This window comes from Triplophysa dalaica, chromosome 8 (assembly GCF_015846415.1).
Source record: "Triplophysa dalaica isolate WHDGS20190420 chromosome 8, ASM1584641v1, whole genome shotgun sequence".
Lineage (NCBI taxonomy): Eukaryota > Metazoa > Chordata > Actinopteri > Cypriniformes > Nemacheilidae > Triplophysa > Triplophysa dalaica.
The window spans coordinates 14,331,070-14,347,756 of record NC_079549.1 but is presented as its reverse complement, the minus strand read 5'-3'; the positions used below and the strand labels follow the sequence as shown (position 1 = coordinate 14,347,756).

At 38.0% G+C, this 16,687-nt stretch overlaps 1 protein-coding gene across 1 annotated transcript in view; it reads left to right on the top strand.

Annotated features, from left to right (window-relative positions):
* Nucleotides 1-1,443: 1,443 nt before the first annotated feature.
* The window catches only part of kcnh3 (potassium voltage-gated channel, subfamily H (eag-related), member 3), a 102,859-nt gene continuing 87,615 nt past the window's right edge, over nt 1,444-16,687 (top strand). Inside the window, exon 1 of the mRNA XM_056755661.1 lies at nt 1,444-1,857. Coding sequence (XP_056611639.1) covers nt 1,782-1,857 — 76 coding nt within the window. The 5' untranslated portion in view covers nt 1,444-1,781. The remainder of the gene's footprint in view (nt 1,858-16,687) is intronic.

The following is a 16,687-nucleotide window of genomic DNA, read 5'->3' as shown; positions in this document are numbered from 1 at the left end:
GAATATGTAGGCCGACTGTTCATTCGCAAACCGCAAATGGTCCAGGCCGAACCAGCGCAGAGAAAAGTAACAGTTAACACATGCGGTGATCCCGGAAGCATGTCTTCACTTGGGTAGCGTCAAAAGCGTCCACGTTGAATTTGACATGCACGAAAACATGCAATTTTAAGTATGCAACAGTATGTTGTGTCACACTCCCACTTGCGTCTTGATACTATCATTTTACAAAAATATGCGCGTGCACACGCTACATATACAAAACTTGAGTGAGTTGTAACGTCAATGCTTGTGTGTGATGTGCAGCTTGTACGAACGCATATTCAAGACGTCACCAACATATGCAATAACCATTCATTCAGGTAAGAGAGAGTAACAAAATCACCCAACCTCCAAAACGCAATCTGTTTCCGGTGCAGGCCATATTCTCTATCAACCCTCAGTACGGTGATGTTGATGTGCTATTTTTACAAAACGGAAAGAAAAGCTCTGGACATAGTATTGGCTTTTTAAATGGCGTATTAAGTCCTGCATGTTTCAATAGAGACCGGTAGATGTCGCAATTTCTTTACTTAGCAGGCACAGCGCGGGTCACTGTGAGGGTTGTGACCAATGTGCTCGATTCCTGCTGTACAGTGTATTGCAGTGGTTTGACATTCCCGAAATCTGCATTATACTTCATAAACGATTAATAGCAATGTATGATAGGCTTACATTAAGGTTGTTTTTGTTTATTTCATAACAATGGCATTATTTATTCAGTGCATTGCGCAGTGGAATGTAATTCGAATCGAAAGTAAATGTAAACACTAAATCTGGATGAGGTGAAGCAAGGTTCATAACACCTCTCGTCTACTATTGACTTTTCCTTTAGCAATAATACGATTTTGGTCATCTGGAATATGAGTTTACTTGCTAAAGTGACATCACAGCTGCAGATTTAGGAAATAATTTGGATACACATACATGTATAACAGTACCATCAAATAAAAAAAGAATGTTGTGTTTTTTATGTGCCTTGTGTTTACATCTGGATATATCTTATATCTTAATACCTAGATGTTTTCTTACACAATCTATTTCAAGAGTTTTCACGTTATTTCTGCCTAACGATGTTGCATTCATCACTTGTGATTTTTTTTATTGTATATTTACAAAGCATACAATCATCCCGCCTTACTTTTGTACACAATTTTACTTGATACATTTTGCAGTTTGGTAAGGATAAAAATGATTTATTTTGCGACCACTTACAGTTGAATGTGTAGTCTAACATATAAATCTAAAATGTAATAAAATCAAACCGACTATTGCTTGAGTTATCTCGCTAGTCCACGTTTACCACGTGATATGACATCTGCTGGTTATAGCAACTAGAGAAAGCCAGCAATATAAATGTGGAGAGAAAGAACGGATCCTGGTGGCACAGAGGAGTCCACACGGCATCAGTGCGCAGTCGCCTCACCTCAGAGCTCCAGTCTCCAGCGCTGCGATTACGCACAGGTTCATCTCATCTCCAAACACCTGTTTTAAAGAGAAACATCTTTGGATTTTCGCTCGCTTTGTGACATGGTATAAGGCAGATATGTTGTTTTTCCGTTGAGGGATATGGTCACTGTTGAGCTGCCAAAGTGGAGCCGCGCGTATCACGGATCGGGGCGCTCCTGCAGGGTCTAGGATGCGCGCCCGGAACATCTCGATTCTTACCCGGGTTCGGGGGTGACCAAGAGTCTGGGCCAGCAGGGCGTAGAGGCGGACGGAGGACGCAGTCGACCCGTACCAGAATGCCCGTGATGAGAGGTCTGCTGGCCCCGCAGAACACCTTCCTCGACACCATCGCCACCCGTTTCGATGGCACCCGTAAGTGCGCAGAACTTACCAACTTACTGTTTCTTCCCAAAGTGTCAAATGCAACGTTTTGTGCGCGCTTGACTCAATTTTCACAAGCTCTTTACATAAGTGTGTAAACTTCAACAGTTGAACTCGCTTTGTGAGTGCGTGTGGAAAAATGACAAATTATTTTTTAAATATTCTTGGTTGCCTCTCAATTAATATTTGGCTTCAAAATTGCAAACAATTATAGATAAATGCTGGTAATGGATTTATTGAATATTATTGAATATTTATTATTTATAATTCACATTTGCATTAACATTCATATAAATGTCAAATAGAAGACGTGGATAATGCTTGAGTGAAGTGCATGAATCATTTTTAAGAAATTTGTAGTGTCATTTTCTGTCTCGATTGGGTTTTGGGCTGGTATTTGCTTTCTTAGATTCCTCTGTGATCTGATCTGATCTGCTCCTTGGTGTTTGGAGTGTACATTCTCTCTTTTTACTCTTAATGTCTTAAATATTCAATGTCTTAAATAATAGCAGAATCCAATTTAAGACACTTCATGTCTGTGTTATTGAGTTCGAAAAAGCAGAGCCTGTAGATGCAAAAGAGATAAAAAATCTGTTCAAGACAAAAACAGGTGCATTTGTCAGTATTCCATCACTGCAGGTGATTATGAAACTCCTCACAGTCTCTCATCTCATTATTCTCTCTCTCTTACTGTCTTTATTACAATCCAGCCCACTTAAAGTAAATCAGCAAATCTCTCATGATCTCATGTTTAGTTTGTGAAGTATTTGGGAACAGAAGGGATGAGTAACTTGTGCTCTCAGGGTGCGCAGTGGCTGTGTGGGTGGATAGAGGGTCGCGAACATGGCACGGCAAAGTGGCTATAGAGTCTGTTTGAAGGGGTGATCCCAACACTTTTAGTGGGAGTGGTGAAACCTTGGTAAATGAGAAGGATAAAACCGCTCTGAGTTTAACTATCACCATTGTGTAATTATGAAATGTTACTTCTTCCCAAATAAAAAAAATCGTACATACCTTTGTTTTGTTGTAAACCCACATTTTCCGACACAATCTCACTGCTGTTCGTATTTTAAAAGGTCGTATTTATTTCTACAATCTCAGTTGTACGCTTTAGTGTGATTTGCTTTTGCACCAGTTTGTTTAGGGATGTGGCTTCAGTAATGCTTTTTTCCAATAAACGTACGTTTTTGTATGATTCACATTGTACAAATTTATAGGGATAAGCTTCCACATAAAATAGTTACGAATTGAGATCATGCTTTTTATCTGCTCTCCTTCTTTTCTGGAACTATGCTATAGCGTGCACTAGCTTTTTATTGTTAAAACGGAGGTAACACACACATTTTCTGCCAATCTCATATTAATCTTGAGTACCTATAGAGCAGTACTGCATACTTCGTATCTTCAAAGAGTTTTTTAGTTTGATCAAATTTAAAAAAGACAGATACAGCTGTACGATTATTTCCGAAAATATGCAAGCCCCTGAAGCCGTGCGGGGGATAATTGCATTATCCCTGCATAACTGTTAGTTCCCTATAATTTTGTACTTTTTACATAATGGACGTATGCGCCGATCGCCAACAGAGCAAAGACATTTGACGCAGTTTCACTTACCATGAAAATGCGACAAATGACCGGCATCTTTTAGCGCTTGGACCGCTCCAGCTATTAGTTTCAAACAATTTACCAGATCCTGCGTTATATCCACCGTTTATATAACCAAAATGCAGTTTACTAACAAACCCAGCTGAACGGCAGTAAAACTGTACGAAGCGCATCGATGGGTGTGTTCTTTTTCCCTCTATCGCTGGTTGACGCGTGGGCTTGCTTTTCCAGGAGAATTATCCAATACAGGACTAAAAAAAGTTGTTACGTAAGGGAATCTCATGTTCAAATTTTTTTCAAAACCTACATGAACCCTAGAGGGCTGGTTTGAGCACAGAAATATGAAACAGTGTTGCACCACTCCTTTAACTAATTTTGTCAATGATAGACACAATGAACACTGATAAATCTAGACTGAGTCAAGAGATTGAGCGTCATGACTATGGATAAAAAAACAACACAGAATTAATAGTGTATGAAAACACCTGCATGGAGATCCCTTGTTCTTGTTTATGTCCTTGCCTAAAGATTATCCAGTCATCGACATAATTACACAGTGTACCATCCAGAAACAGCTTGATGACGCAAAGTTTCTACAGCTGTGTGCAACAGAAATTTATATTTTACTGAGAGATAAAAATAAAACGGTAATAAAAAGGACAAGAGCCAACATATGATCGTTATTTCTCAATGCTTTGTGTAGTCAGGGCTGGTTAAGACAAAATTATTTTATAACTCGTCACCTGTTTAAAATATGATGTTTGGTCAGCAGGATTTAAACTCAAAGAGACGCATTATCAAAGGTTTTATTCTGCTGTTTTATGCCAGAGGAAAGGAGAGAAAGAGCGAGAGGGGAGTTTTGCGTTGCTGGATAGCTGCCATTGGTGAAGAGTTCAAAGACAAGCTCAGAGAGATGAGTTAGGACTTTATTAATACTGTAGGGTGCCTCATTTGCACATTCTGCCAGAAAGTGACGGTTCCAACATCCAGCGGGTCTGCAAAAATTTGAGTATGCATTCAAAATGTGCTCTGTTCCTAGATTGTTTGAATAGACTGTACAACCTTGTAAAGAGATTTTGTTGATAGGTGTATGTATAGATGTTTAGATCACTACACATCACATCCCGATGCACATTTAACACTTGAACTGAAAATGAGCTAACCAAAGCCAGCCAGGAAGAGTGGGAACTGTGAATAGATTTGGTTTCAGAGAGAATGTAAAAAGAATGTCATGTCTCTTTTGTCAGTCATATTCAGTCAAACACTCATCCAGAGCGATCAGCACATTTCCCACAGATTAAATGAAGGCCTTTCCATTCACCAAACACACAGCTAATTATACCCCCCAAGCAAAACGACTGCAGTAATCATAATTATCTGCCACCAGTGTCAAGAATTCATCTCAGCCTTTCTGAGAGTTGGTAAATCGCAAAAGACAAGAAAGAAGAAAAAAATCATCAGCTTGAGTTATAGACATAGACAGTTTGCTTCCTGATTAATAGAAATGAATCTTGTCGTTTTGGTGTCGGTAATATACAAAAGTCTTTGGAAACTAAACAACACTTACAAGCTCATTACCATAATTGTTAACCAACAAATTATTGTAACTGGGTGACAACAGAAAAACGTATAACCTCTACATTTAACGCTTAAGACAGTACAATTTCAAAGTGGCAAACAAATTACTTTTTGAGCCATTTTTGCGGTTACTTTGTCTCAAGGTTGTTTTTTATGTTTATGCCTAATATAAAAGTTTTGCCCATAGGTAAAAATGTTTAAACTAAAATACACTTAACTTAATAAGTGCGCTTAAAGTCTTCTATTTTCACACATTTACAAAATTGTACTCAAAATACTTACGTACTTCTAGTCATGGTTGGGTACACAACCTTTTATTTTAAGTACAAAATTTGTGTGTGAAAATAGAGCACTTCAAAAACTTTTATGTGTATTTTAGTGCACTTTTTTCACCTGGCCCATCAAGAGATTTTTGTTCTGTTGTTGTTTTGGTCATCATTTACTCTTTTCAATTCAAACCTGGATGACTTTCTTTCTTCTCTAGAACACAAACGAAGAAATTGTGAACAAAGGCGGTACCCGTTGATTTTTATTGCACAGACACAAAACCAATGCATGTCAATGGGTACCGCCGTTGTTCGGTTACCAGCATTCTTCAAATATCTTCTTTTGTGTTCTGCAGAAGAAAGTAAGTCACACAGGTTTGAAAAGACAAGAGGGTGAGGATATAATAAAAGGATTTTCAATGTTGGCTGAACTATCACTTTAACTACATAAACATTCACACTTTGTCATATTGCACACAAACACACACTTAAAACCAAACGAGTGTGTGTACTTAATAAAAATGTGTGTAAGAAAAGAAAGCTTTATGAATTTTTTAAATCTTTGAGTCAAAGCTTTCAGATTGATTTGGCCATAGGGGTCGTAGCCTAAATTTCCCTAATCGAGCCTGCAAGCCTTTATATTAGTGAATCGTCTATATTAATTGTGTCCGTCTGTTCTCTGTAATCAGGTTAGAGTTTGTTCCCCAGATGGACCCTTTCTTAACTTGACACACACACACACAAACACACGCACACTGCTCCCATTTAAGCTGCAGACCCCCGTTCTGTATTTGTTCCAGTCAGCCATTTTGGCTGCTTATCTTTCACCTGTGTGGAATATTCAGATGTAATCCGGTTCCTGCTTATATACTTTATCTGTTCATCTGCTGTTGTTATCATTTCCATATTTTTTTTGTCTAAGCCTCATAAACTGTTCAAGCAGTGTATGAGTGTTTCAGAATTGTTTTTGGTGACAGTAGTGGCTGATACCGATTTAGCACATTTTTTGTGTAGTAATGGTATTTTTAGCTGTGGTTACTATGGTGAATTTTTGTAAGGGTTTGCTGTGACTCTATCTAAGAGTGAACGATATTTTCGGAAGTAGAGAGGGAACTGATAATCAACAATCTACAACTGTCCAATTGGCATTTTTGAGTCGAATTAACACTGACCACGGCTGTCTCCGGACGTTAGCTTGACGGTTTTATGCCAGTTTTTTGTATGCCTGGGAGTCTGTCTCCAGGGTCGAGTACTGAATCCACGGTTAGACACAATCTGCCCCTCATTATAAACAGCAGACAAGAAAACATTGGCCGCTGGAGAGACAGGCTGGGCTCAGGCTGTGAACGACCTGAGAGACGTGTCGTGGAGATCATTCTGTGCCAACATAAATTCTCAAATATCAAGGTTGACATTCCTGACAGAACCCTTTGTGTATTATGCATGAGAGGTCTGGTATCAAAGCACAAACTACTCGGCATACAGAACAAGCCTCCGATACTGTGTCCACATATTGGATTCTGCATTAATGCAGCTAGAGAATTGTCTACAGTTAGAGTTGTGAATTATATTACCCAATGGAAAATATTTAGTTAATTTGTAACAATACTATACTAATTTATTTCAAATTATTAGATTACAACTAGAGAAAAAAACAGGAGGATACCATTTAAACACAAGTATAACAAAATATCATTAAGCTCTGTAATGTCATTAAGCAAAGTTTTTTTCTCGCAATGACTGTGATGCTGACAGTGTTGTTTTTATAAAAATATGTCAGGTTTTGACATTGTATCCGAAGGTTTGTGGTTTATATTTTTGTGGCAAAGATTTACATTCATGCACTTGCTCTTGAGTCAACGACAATGAATTAGATTAATGCAAACTAGATTACTGAACTTTCTCTTTGACTTTGTAAACAAATTGGCTGGACAAACAGTATAAAAAATGATCTCTTAATTGTAATTTACCGGTAATTTACAAAAGACGTGGAAAGGTGTTGTGATTTTAAGAAGCAGTGAAACACAGTTGTGACCCTGGACCACAAAACCAGTCATAAGGCTACATTTTTTTTTAAATTGAGATTTATACATCATATGAAAGCTGGGTAAATAAGCTTTCCAGTTACATATGGTCTGTTATATAGGATATAGGACAATATTTGGTCGAGATACTGTACAACTATTTAAAAAACTGGAATCTGACGATGCCAAAAATCTAAATATTGAGAAAATGGCCTTTATAGTTGTCCACCAGAGGCACTGTAGCAGGCCTTTGCTAAGAAGAAAGAAATTTGTTTTATTTCTCTCTATTAACCTACCACTGTAATGACGTTGTTGAAAGTAGATGAACCCGAATGCAGAAATTTTAAGCTTTACTTGATACCAAACTTGAGTGGGTAGAAGCGATCGAAGTTTGCAGGCTTGTTTCCAGCCATTTTTGTTCACGATTTTGCTGCATCCAAGAGCGCTTTTCCACCATTGCACTGAATCGTGCTTAATCGTTCCACTCCGTGCCGATCCATGCCAGCCGGTACATAAATCGTTTCATTTTCCACCGCAGGGCTGATAACGGACATTTTTAGAATGTAAACACAAACACGTCATGCGTTGCCTTTGTAATACAAGAGACTGAGCTGTAACACCTCTGCGCGCATTCATTAGACAACCGTGCCGAAAATTCATAGCCGAGAGTAGTTTGTAATCGTGCCGTGTCGAAGCAGGCTCACGTGGAAACATAACTGTGTAACCATTTCAGACTATGCTTAGAATGGTTCGGCACGATGATGGAAAAGCGCTCCATGTTTTCATATATTTATGGTAGGAAATGTAAAAATGATCTTTATGGAATATATAATGATGATAATTACGATAATTTTGACCCATTAAATGTATTATTGAATATAACTACAGATATACCCGTGTGACTGGTCTTGTGGTCCGGGGTCACAAATGTAGTCAAATCACTGTATAAAAATGGCTTTTATGGTCTTACTATAATAGCTATAGAAGGCAATCAGACTGCTTGTTTGGTAAGGCATTCATTTTTAACCCGTGCTTGACGTGGTAAATAAGTACTGTAAAGGTTATTTCTAAATCTTTCATTATATCGGTTCATTGAATACAGGGCTGAATCTGACTTAATGCATGTTGTCAGTATTTGTGTAGAGTAGACTAAGAGACTGTTAAAGGGAGAGACAGAACATTAAACTGAGAAACACTCAGCATATTGTGCGGGGTTATCTTCCAGAAATATTCCTTGAATATCACGACACCTACATAGACACTCACACAAGCAAACACGTTTTGGTTAAAGCTTGAATGTCACAGTGACTTTAATTGGTTTGAACAAATGAACTCCTTTTCATTGGTTTATTGGCTAAGCAATGACAAAACCTTTCTAATAAATCAATAAGGGTTTCCATTTACTGTGGTAATCTAATGCCATAAAATGTAGTTTGTGAAATGGAAGGTCTGCTATGCCTGGTTAATAAAAGCTCAATTCATAGCAAAGTCTATTAAAGTTTTATAGTTAAAACTGTTAAATAATAACCAGCAGGCTTCGGAAGAGAACCGTGAGCTGAGGAACAATTATTACACAAATGTTGTCATGAGCCTCTGGCGAAAAGACAAACCAGGCGGGAACGTATGCGTTTCTCTGTAGACAAAAAATTTGCTTAAATTAGGCGAGGTTTTATAAAACCAAGTGGCCTTGGTGGAGATGCTTATGCTTATGTTGATCATATTTCAATTATAAATGCCTAAAATAAGTGTTTTCTTTTGTTTACTGCTTTTATCATTTGTTTAAAAACCTTTTGTGAAAATTATGTTTAAAGTAACTTTAGCCACAGTTTGTTTAGCACATCAATGTCCATTTCAACACTCATATTGTGTGCATGTTCTATGAGAAACAATATAAAAATATAAAATATGTAGAACCCCAAGAGATTTCTCTCAGGAAACAATTCTGCTCCTTCATTTGGCCAAATGATGCTCAAAAGGAAAAGACAAACAAACCATAGAGGACGCACCTAAGAGCAACTTGGGGGTCTCTGAACACATGACCTGGTTCTGGTGCCAGGCAATGCTTCGATGAATCCCATTGAATCCTTGAATGAATGGAAGCAGAAATATCAATATCACCATGGTGTGCTCTTTCCATTCCTGGGTCTCTATGTAAACATGAGTAGATAGCATTGAACAATGTTTTATTACCTTCTAACTCTCTGTGAAATATAGATTCATTTGTCGTTGTTGAAATGAATTGATAATCAATGAATGACATAGTGTGAATTGAGTGAGTTTGTTTTCCCAGATTTTTAGACTATTAACATTTATTTCTAAAAAATATTCACATAATTGAAAAATAGAGTTACATTACATTGACTATGGATGTTTACACCTGCACCTGTTAAATCTTTAGCCTGCGTCTCACTGTGATTCAGTTTGCTTCTTTTACAGAAAGTGGAGAGAAGGATTTGTGAAAGAGTCAGAAACGGGCGGTGACAATGACAGGTTTGTCAACCAGGATCAAAGTCACTGCGCCAAGAGAGAGAGAGAGAGGGGGAGAAAGTGCAGTGTTCTGTAACAGCATTCTGGTAATGTTTGTGTGGGGATCTCTCACATGAAATCCTTGTGAAAGTAGAAGCTGTGTTTACTTGTTTGTATGAAATTTTGTTGTGGGAATGCAGTAAAAATGACACAGAGGCAGATTTAGTATGTTGTGGGTCACTGCCTATTCTAACATTGGTGAATTTATATATCTTAATTCAGTATATTTAAAGTAATATTTCACCCAAAAATGAAAATTCAGTCATCATTTACTCTCCTTCTTATCATTTCAAACCTGTATGACTTTCTTTCTTCCACAGAACACAAAAGAAGATATATTTGAAGAATGTTGTTTATTGGCACACATGCACTCGCATTGGTTTTGTGTCCGTAAAATAGAAGCGAATGGCTGCCGGCGCTATTCGAGTACCAACTTTCTTCAAAATATCTTTTGTGTTCTGTTGAAGAAAGTCATACAGGTTTGAAATGAAAAGAGGGTGAGTAAATGATGATGATTTCGTTTTTGGACGAACTATCCCTTGAAATTTTCAGTTTGGACATTTAAAGATTTTGTTCAGGCATGTTTTCAGAATTATTGCAAGTCAACTGTCTCACAGATTGTATACTTAGGGGGGAATTTTCTTAGCTTAAGTGTCTCATTAAGCTTTACTGTTTGCTGTTTTCTGGAGGTGTGTGTTATGTAACATAATCTGCTGTTGATTTAGCTCAGACCCTCTGTGACTCGAAATGTCAGACATTGACTGCTTGCGATACCCACGCTGCCTTGCTTCGCATGGCGCTCGACACGCCCCTCTGGGGAGCCATGCAGATGTGTTGTGCAGGATGACATGAGCCATCATGTCAGGCCCTCAAACTGAAGTACTAATTAGCTTTAGCAATGAATTGCTCCTTGAGTGTAATTCCATCCTGCTTCAAGACATCTGTTGTTCTTTGTGTTTCTGTTTGGTGGCTGTAAATGTGCTTTCATGTTTCAACTACACAAATGTGGTAGTCTGTAAGTCTTTAAACCAGTTATAGGAGCAATGTGGAGATTGTAGCGGCATCTAGTGGTGAGGCTGCGAATTGCAACCAATGGCTCAGTTCACCCCTCCGTTTTGAAGCACTACAGAGGCTCGCACAGAACTAAGATGTGGTCACAATTTTTTTAAGTGTAGAAACAACATTGCGAATTCCATGTAAGGGGACCCGTACGTAGATAGAGATAGCTTATCCTATGGTAATTAAACCATAATGCTTCATTAAGTAAGCTCAACTCGGTAGATATAGATACATATATTAAATTGCATTCCTGTCAGTAGATCCTCCAAAAAAACTATGTACTGGACCTTGAAAAAATTGCCATGAAATAATACTTTTTGTAATTAAATTTTTCAATCTACAATAGTCATAAAATTGCCATGTACGGGAAATTGCAACTGACTTTATTTCCAAATCATGATGCATGTTATATGAAACAACATATTGTGCAAGAAACAAATATGTGGGTTTGGTGCTTTGGTGCTAGATTTCAGTGGGTTTTATATGACAGGTACTTGGAGGTGCAGGTTTATAACTTATTTGGCTATTGGCCTAGCTGCCGCGTGGTCTCCAGAAAACCCTAACCAACTCAGCACAAAAGTAAGATTGTTTCATCTGGATAGCATGTTATTACATTTTACAAGGACCACACCTAATAGAATTTCATGTTGACTTTGTAGGGGGTATATTTGTTCCCTCGGACCGAGTAATTCAACCAAGCTTCAGTTAAACATCTCTGCTATAAAACATCTGGTTGTGACTATAACATTGGTGTGCTTTTCTGTGCACGTAAGATGTGGCGCGTATACCTAACCAACACCTGGCACACGGTAGCTCTTCAGCAAAGTTAAGGGAATTGTTTTTACATTTCTCTAAAGCATTTCCAATGCTTTACAGATGACTCAGACTTCATAGAATAGAATTAGAAATCATTCTGCCTTGTTTAAGTGACAAGCAAACAGAACAAAACCACTAAGCCTCAGTTAAGCGCTCGCCGTTCCGTATTTCCTGGGTTTTCCGCTGCGGCCAGGCCTCAGCGAATCAGCCGGTAATTGGCTCTGCCTCGAATACGAGCAGACGCTTAGTGCAGCTGATGGAATCCTCTTGATTAAATATCCTCTGCTCCTTTAGAGGTGAATGCGCCGTGAACCGCTTCTCTTTAATACACACACCGGCATGTTAGAGAGAACAACCCTCCAAACCCAAAGGCACTAAAGAGACCATGGTTCATTTTTATGAAGATATATCCAAAACATTTTGCCAACTACTGCAAGTCAAACTCTGTTACCTGCCCGGTATCTCACAAAGGAAATAACTGACAGTTAATTGGGTAAACATTAATGAGAGAATGCAGGTGCACACTTTCGCATCTAGGTGTCTGATTCTTTCAATGATAAGTTTGGTAAACCACAGAATGAAATACGGAACACCAAATGGCAACAAAGAGTGTTTTTGGTTTAGTGTCGCTGTCCATGGTCCTAAAGAAGTAGACCAAGAATAATTTTCTTCCTGTCTGTTAGAAATTAAATTCATGTTTTGTCTTTTATAAACCGTATAACCTGACGTATGAAGTCAAGCTTACACGTTAGCTCTGTTATTAGACTATAATGTCACTAGGCTCATATGCCAATGTTCTAGTAACGTGAGATGAGAGCACATCAAATGACTGTGATATTTTCAAATAAACTTTTTATTGTGGAGCAATGTTGTCTGTTCAGATTAAGAATTAAAAAGTGCGGCCAGAGTTTGTGTATTATGCATGAACGTCATTTAGTGGCTGGATTGTGCGTTTTGTTTGTTTGGATGTGTTCAACCCTACAGCTTTTCAGGGATAGTTCACCAAATATGAAAATTCTGTCATCACTTACTAACCCTCAAGTTGTTCTGATCCTGTGTAAATTTTTGTTCTGCTTAAAACAGAAGAATGATATTTAGAAGGATGTTTGAGGCCAACAAGTTCTTTGGCACTATTGACTTCATTGTTGGGAAACTAGACAATGGTGCCCCAAAACTGCTTAGTTTCCAACATTCTTTAAAATATCTTCTTCTGTGTTCAGCAGAACAAGTAAGGGATAATTCACGGCAAGCTTCGCATTACATCATTTTAATGCATAACATGGAGGCCAAGAACCTCCAGACGCGAATTGCATCCAAGTCCATTAATGCATGGCTAGTTATGGATTATCCCACTTATACCAAGGTCATTTGCCAAATTAAAGCTCTTATTGATATGAGAATGACATTTTTGACTGTTTTCGTCATTTTAATTTCAAACATTGATCAAACTGACTGGAACTACCTATGCATTAAACGATTTTAATGCACACCTCCCAGCCAATCAGAATCGATTATTCAAACAGACATTGGTATAAAGAATTTTATGCAGTTCTGGAACAACTTGATTTTGAGAATTTTCATTTCAATTTACAGTTTCTTCAACTTTTAGGCCATTTTCCGAACTGTGTGTATGTAAACCGCATAGTTTGTGTATTTAAACTGCATATTTACATTATCTTATACCTTGAATTCAGACTTGTGATTTCCATAAGGGTTCATATTTTATTGCTATTTTATTGGGTTGAATTAGGCTCTTGACAGATTTTAATCGACAACAAGAATTATTTATTGGTAATGATTTATGAATGCCATGGACTAAACACTTAATTGGTTATTATGCCAAAAATCACAGTTAGTAATAAGACTTTTCATTCATTATGTTGAATTTGACGAGATACTTTTCTGTTTAGGGTTCTGCCAGATATGAGCTTGATCAGTTTTTTGATCACATTCTGTTTACATAAATCTTATATTGGCCCTTTGGTTTCTTCAGTTGTAATTGTTCTTCTTTTACATTTTAGACAAGATCAGATATGTTTCTCTACGACGGCCACACATCTTTAGCTATCTAAGGGAGGACATAGCATGCATTTCTGTTATCTAACACCGTCAGGCTAATTATAATGACTGCAGGCTTCCCAAAGGGAGGTTTAGTCACGTTGTTAAATTCCAGGTCCCCATAGTATAGCAAACTAAACCCACCTAAATAGAGGAAATGTTAACTAGTCTACATGAACCTCTAAGGCATTCTGATGTTTCTGTCTCTGATTTCTGTACCTTTCCGGGTCTACAGATGTGTTTGTTCTCTAGTGAAGTTGTGTGTGTGTGTGTGTGTGTTTGTCAGATGGTAGGGGTTGTGTCCTCCCTGGACCTGAAAGCAGCAGGCTGTCTTCTTTAATTGGAAGCTAAAAAACAAGACAGAGTGAGCTGAAAGGAACACCAGAGAAGAAAAAAATATTTTTCTCGCTCATATATACTGTTGTTCTGTGCAAAAGGCTTGGGCATGTTAGATGCTTTACTAAAAATGTAGAAATTAAAGATTGTTATGTTGCTGTATGTATTTTGGTTAAGTACTTCAAAAGAAATATCAATACAGATTTCCGGTCATTCTTGGCCATTAAGTTTAATAACAAAGAGAGATTTGTGCACGGTCTATACTGTAGCAATAAATGGCAATGATACTGCGAAGATTTGAAATCTTGTAGAATGTCTTAATTTAAATACAGTGTCAAAGCCCACATGAAGAACTCATACCCTGCCAAGCACCAACAAGGCTTGATAGATAGACCAACAATCTAAGGATGTCCTGGAGGTTTGAGAAAGGGCATCCTTTATTGGACACCAGGGATTTTACCACATTGTAGTGCGTATAGACAAAAAACCCATGATCAACCACAAATACAAATACAATAGGGTCCCCTGGTGTCTTTTGTCCTGTATTGAACTTGTTGGTGGGATATGCTTGAGTCGGCTACTACAGATCGAAACGGCCGTGCAGACTGTAACAGATATAAAGATTATTGTGTCCTGTATAGACCAGATCGCAAGTGCTGACCCATCAGCACTTCCGGTTAAATTTTTTTATCTTACATTGTCAGATCTTAAAGTGGCTGTAATTCAGACAGTTTCTGCATGTCATGCTAATCTTGAGTACTTACAGAATAGTACCATATCCTTAAAATATTCGTGGAGTCTTTAGTTTGATCACATTTATAAAAGACAGATACAGCTGTATGATTATTTCCAAAAATATACGACGTGTGCATGTGGAGAGCGGAACTAAAGCACGTGCGCACCCATTGCCAAAAAAACATAGACATTTGATTGAGTTTCACTAACCGTGAGCGGCTCATGTCCGGTATCTTTAAGTGCTGGGACCGATCCATCTATCAGTTTTAAACATTTATATTAAATCCATCACTGAAATGCTGTGAACAAACATACACACCTCAACTTCTCTCACTATCGCAAAAGTAACGAGCTGCAGGCCCACAGAGGTGTGAATTTCGATGGTAAGTGGGTCTTCCTATCGCTCGTCGTTTGATGCGTGAGCAGGCTATTTCTTTCGCTTTGCCATGGGCGGCATTTTCGGAATTTTGGCCTAATAATGGACCAAGAACAGTTGTTACGTAACTGTTTTTCATGTTCGAAAAAAACTTTCCGAAACCTGTAAAATCCTATGGGGAGTGTATCGAGCACAGAAATACTACGTAATACGTCCAACTCATTTTTTGAAAGATAGCCATATCAAGCATGAGAAGACCACTCTTTAAAGATATTTGTTTAACATTTTGATTTGTTTGGAAATTTTCTGTTGGTTGTATTCTGTTCAAACTTTTTTTTGCGGTATAAAACTGAAACAGGGTGTTTTTTGCACCAGCATTGGACCAGTGTTGTTTATGTATTCAGAAGTGGATGTAGGAATCTGCCTTTGAATTGGTGATTCGCTGAAATAAAACGATGCGATTATAGAAACCACACAAATCTGAATAAACCATTTTTAATGTTGTTTCATTTATAAAATAAAGTCAGTCACTGTAACCCTTAAAGGTCCAATATGTACATTTTTGGGGGATCTATTGAAAGAAATGCTATACAATAAACATAACTATGTCTTGAGAGTTGTATAAAGACGTAACATGATGAAGTGTTACATTTTTGTCTGCTTAGAATGAAATATTTCTACCAAAATACACCGCAGGTCACCTTACATGGGATTGAATATGTTGTTTCTACAGTAGCCCTATGTACAGATTTGATATGCTGGAGCTTTACACTTTGTTTGCATATTTTGAAAAGTGATGCCACAAAGTTGTGGGTGAACGGTGATGGAATTTTCATTTCTGCTAAACTGCTAAAAACATTTAGTTTTTACAAATTTGGGTTCTATTTTTAGCTCTCCTACACTGTTGAAACAGCTCAGTTGTCAATCAACCGCATGTTTAAAGGTTATATGTCAAGGATAAAGTGAGGCTGCCATGAGTGATGGAGTGCATAGACAAAGAATGTGAATCAGAAAAAAATCTTTCCTTTTGGAGGTGTGTGTGAGTGTATCTTCATTCCCTGAGGCTGTGTGAAGACAGAAGTGTAAAGGCAGACTTTTGCTTTGGTTCTCTGGAGTTCCAGCGTGGAAGAGTGATGTCCCAGTAGATAGCTGTCCCAGCCAGAGTATGATCCACAAAATCTTCCATTGAGCCGCTGACATAATCAAACAAACAGACAGGTCTGATGGATTACAGACAGTCTGAACCTTGAGTTACTGTCTCGGTGGATTTCAAATGACCTTTGTATAGAGAATGTGAATCTACGTCACGCCTGCGCCACCTTGGGAGGATCGGTGCTAGTGCGTTCAATGCAGTGTTTTTTGGTTATTTTATTGGAAAATATAACTATGGTAGGGTGGTATTGCTGTGTTAAAACTGCAATAGCATTACGCAGCATCGTTCA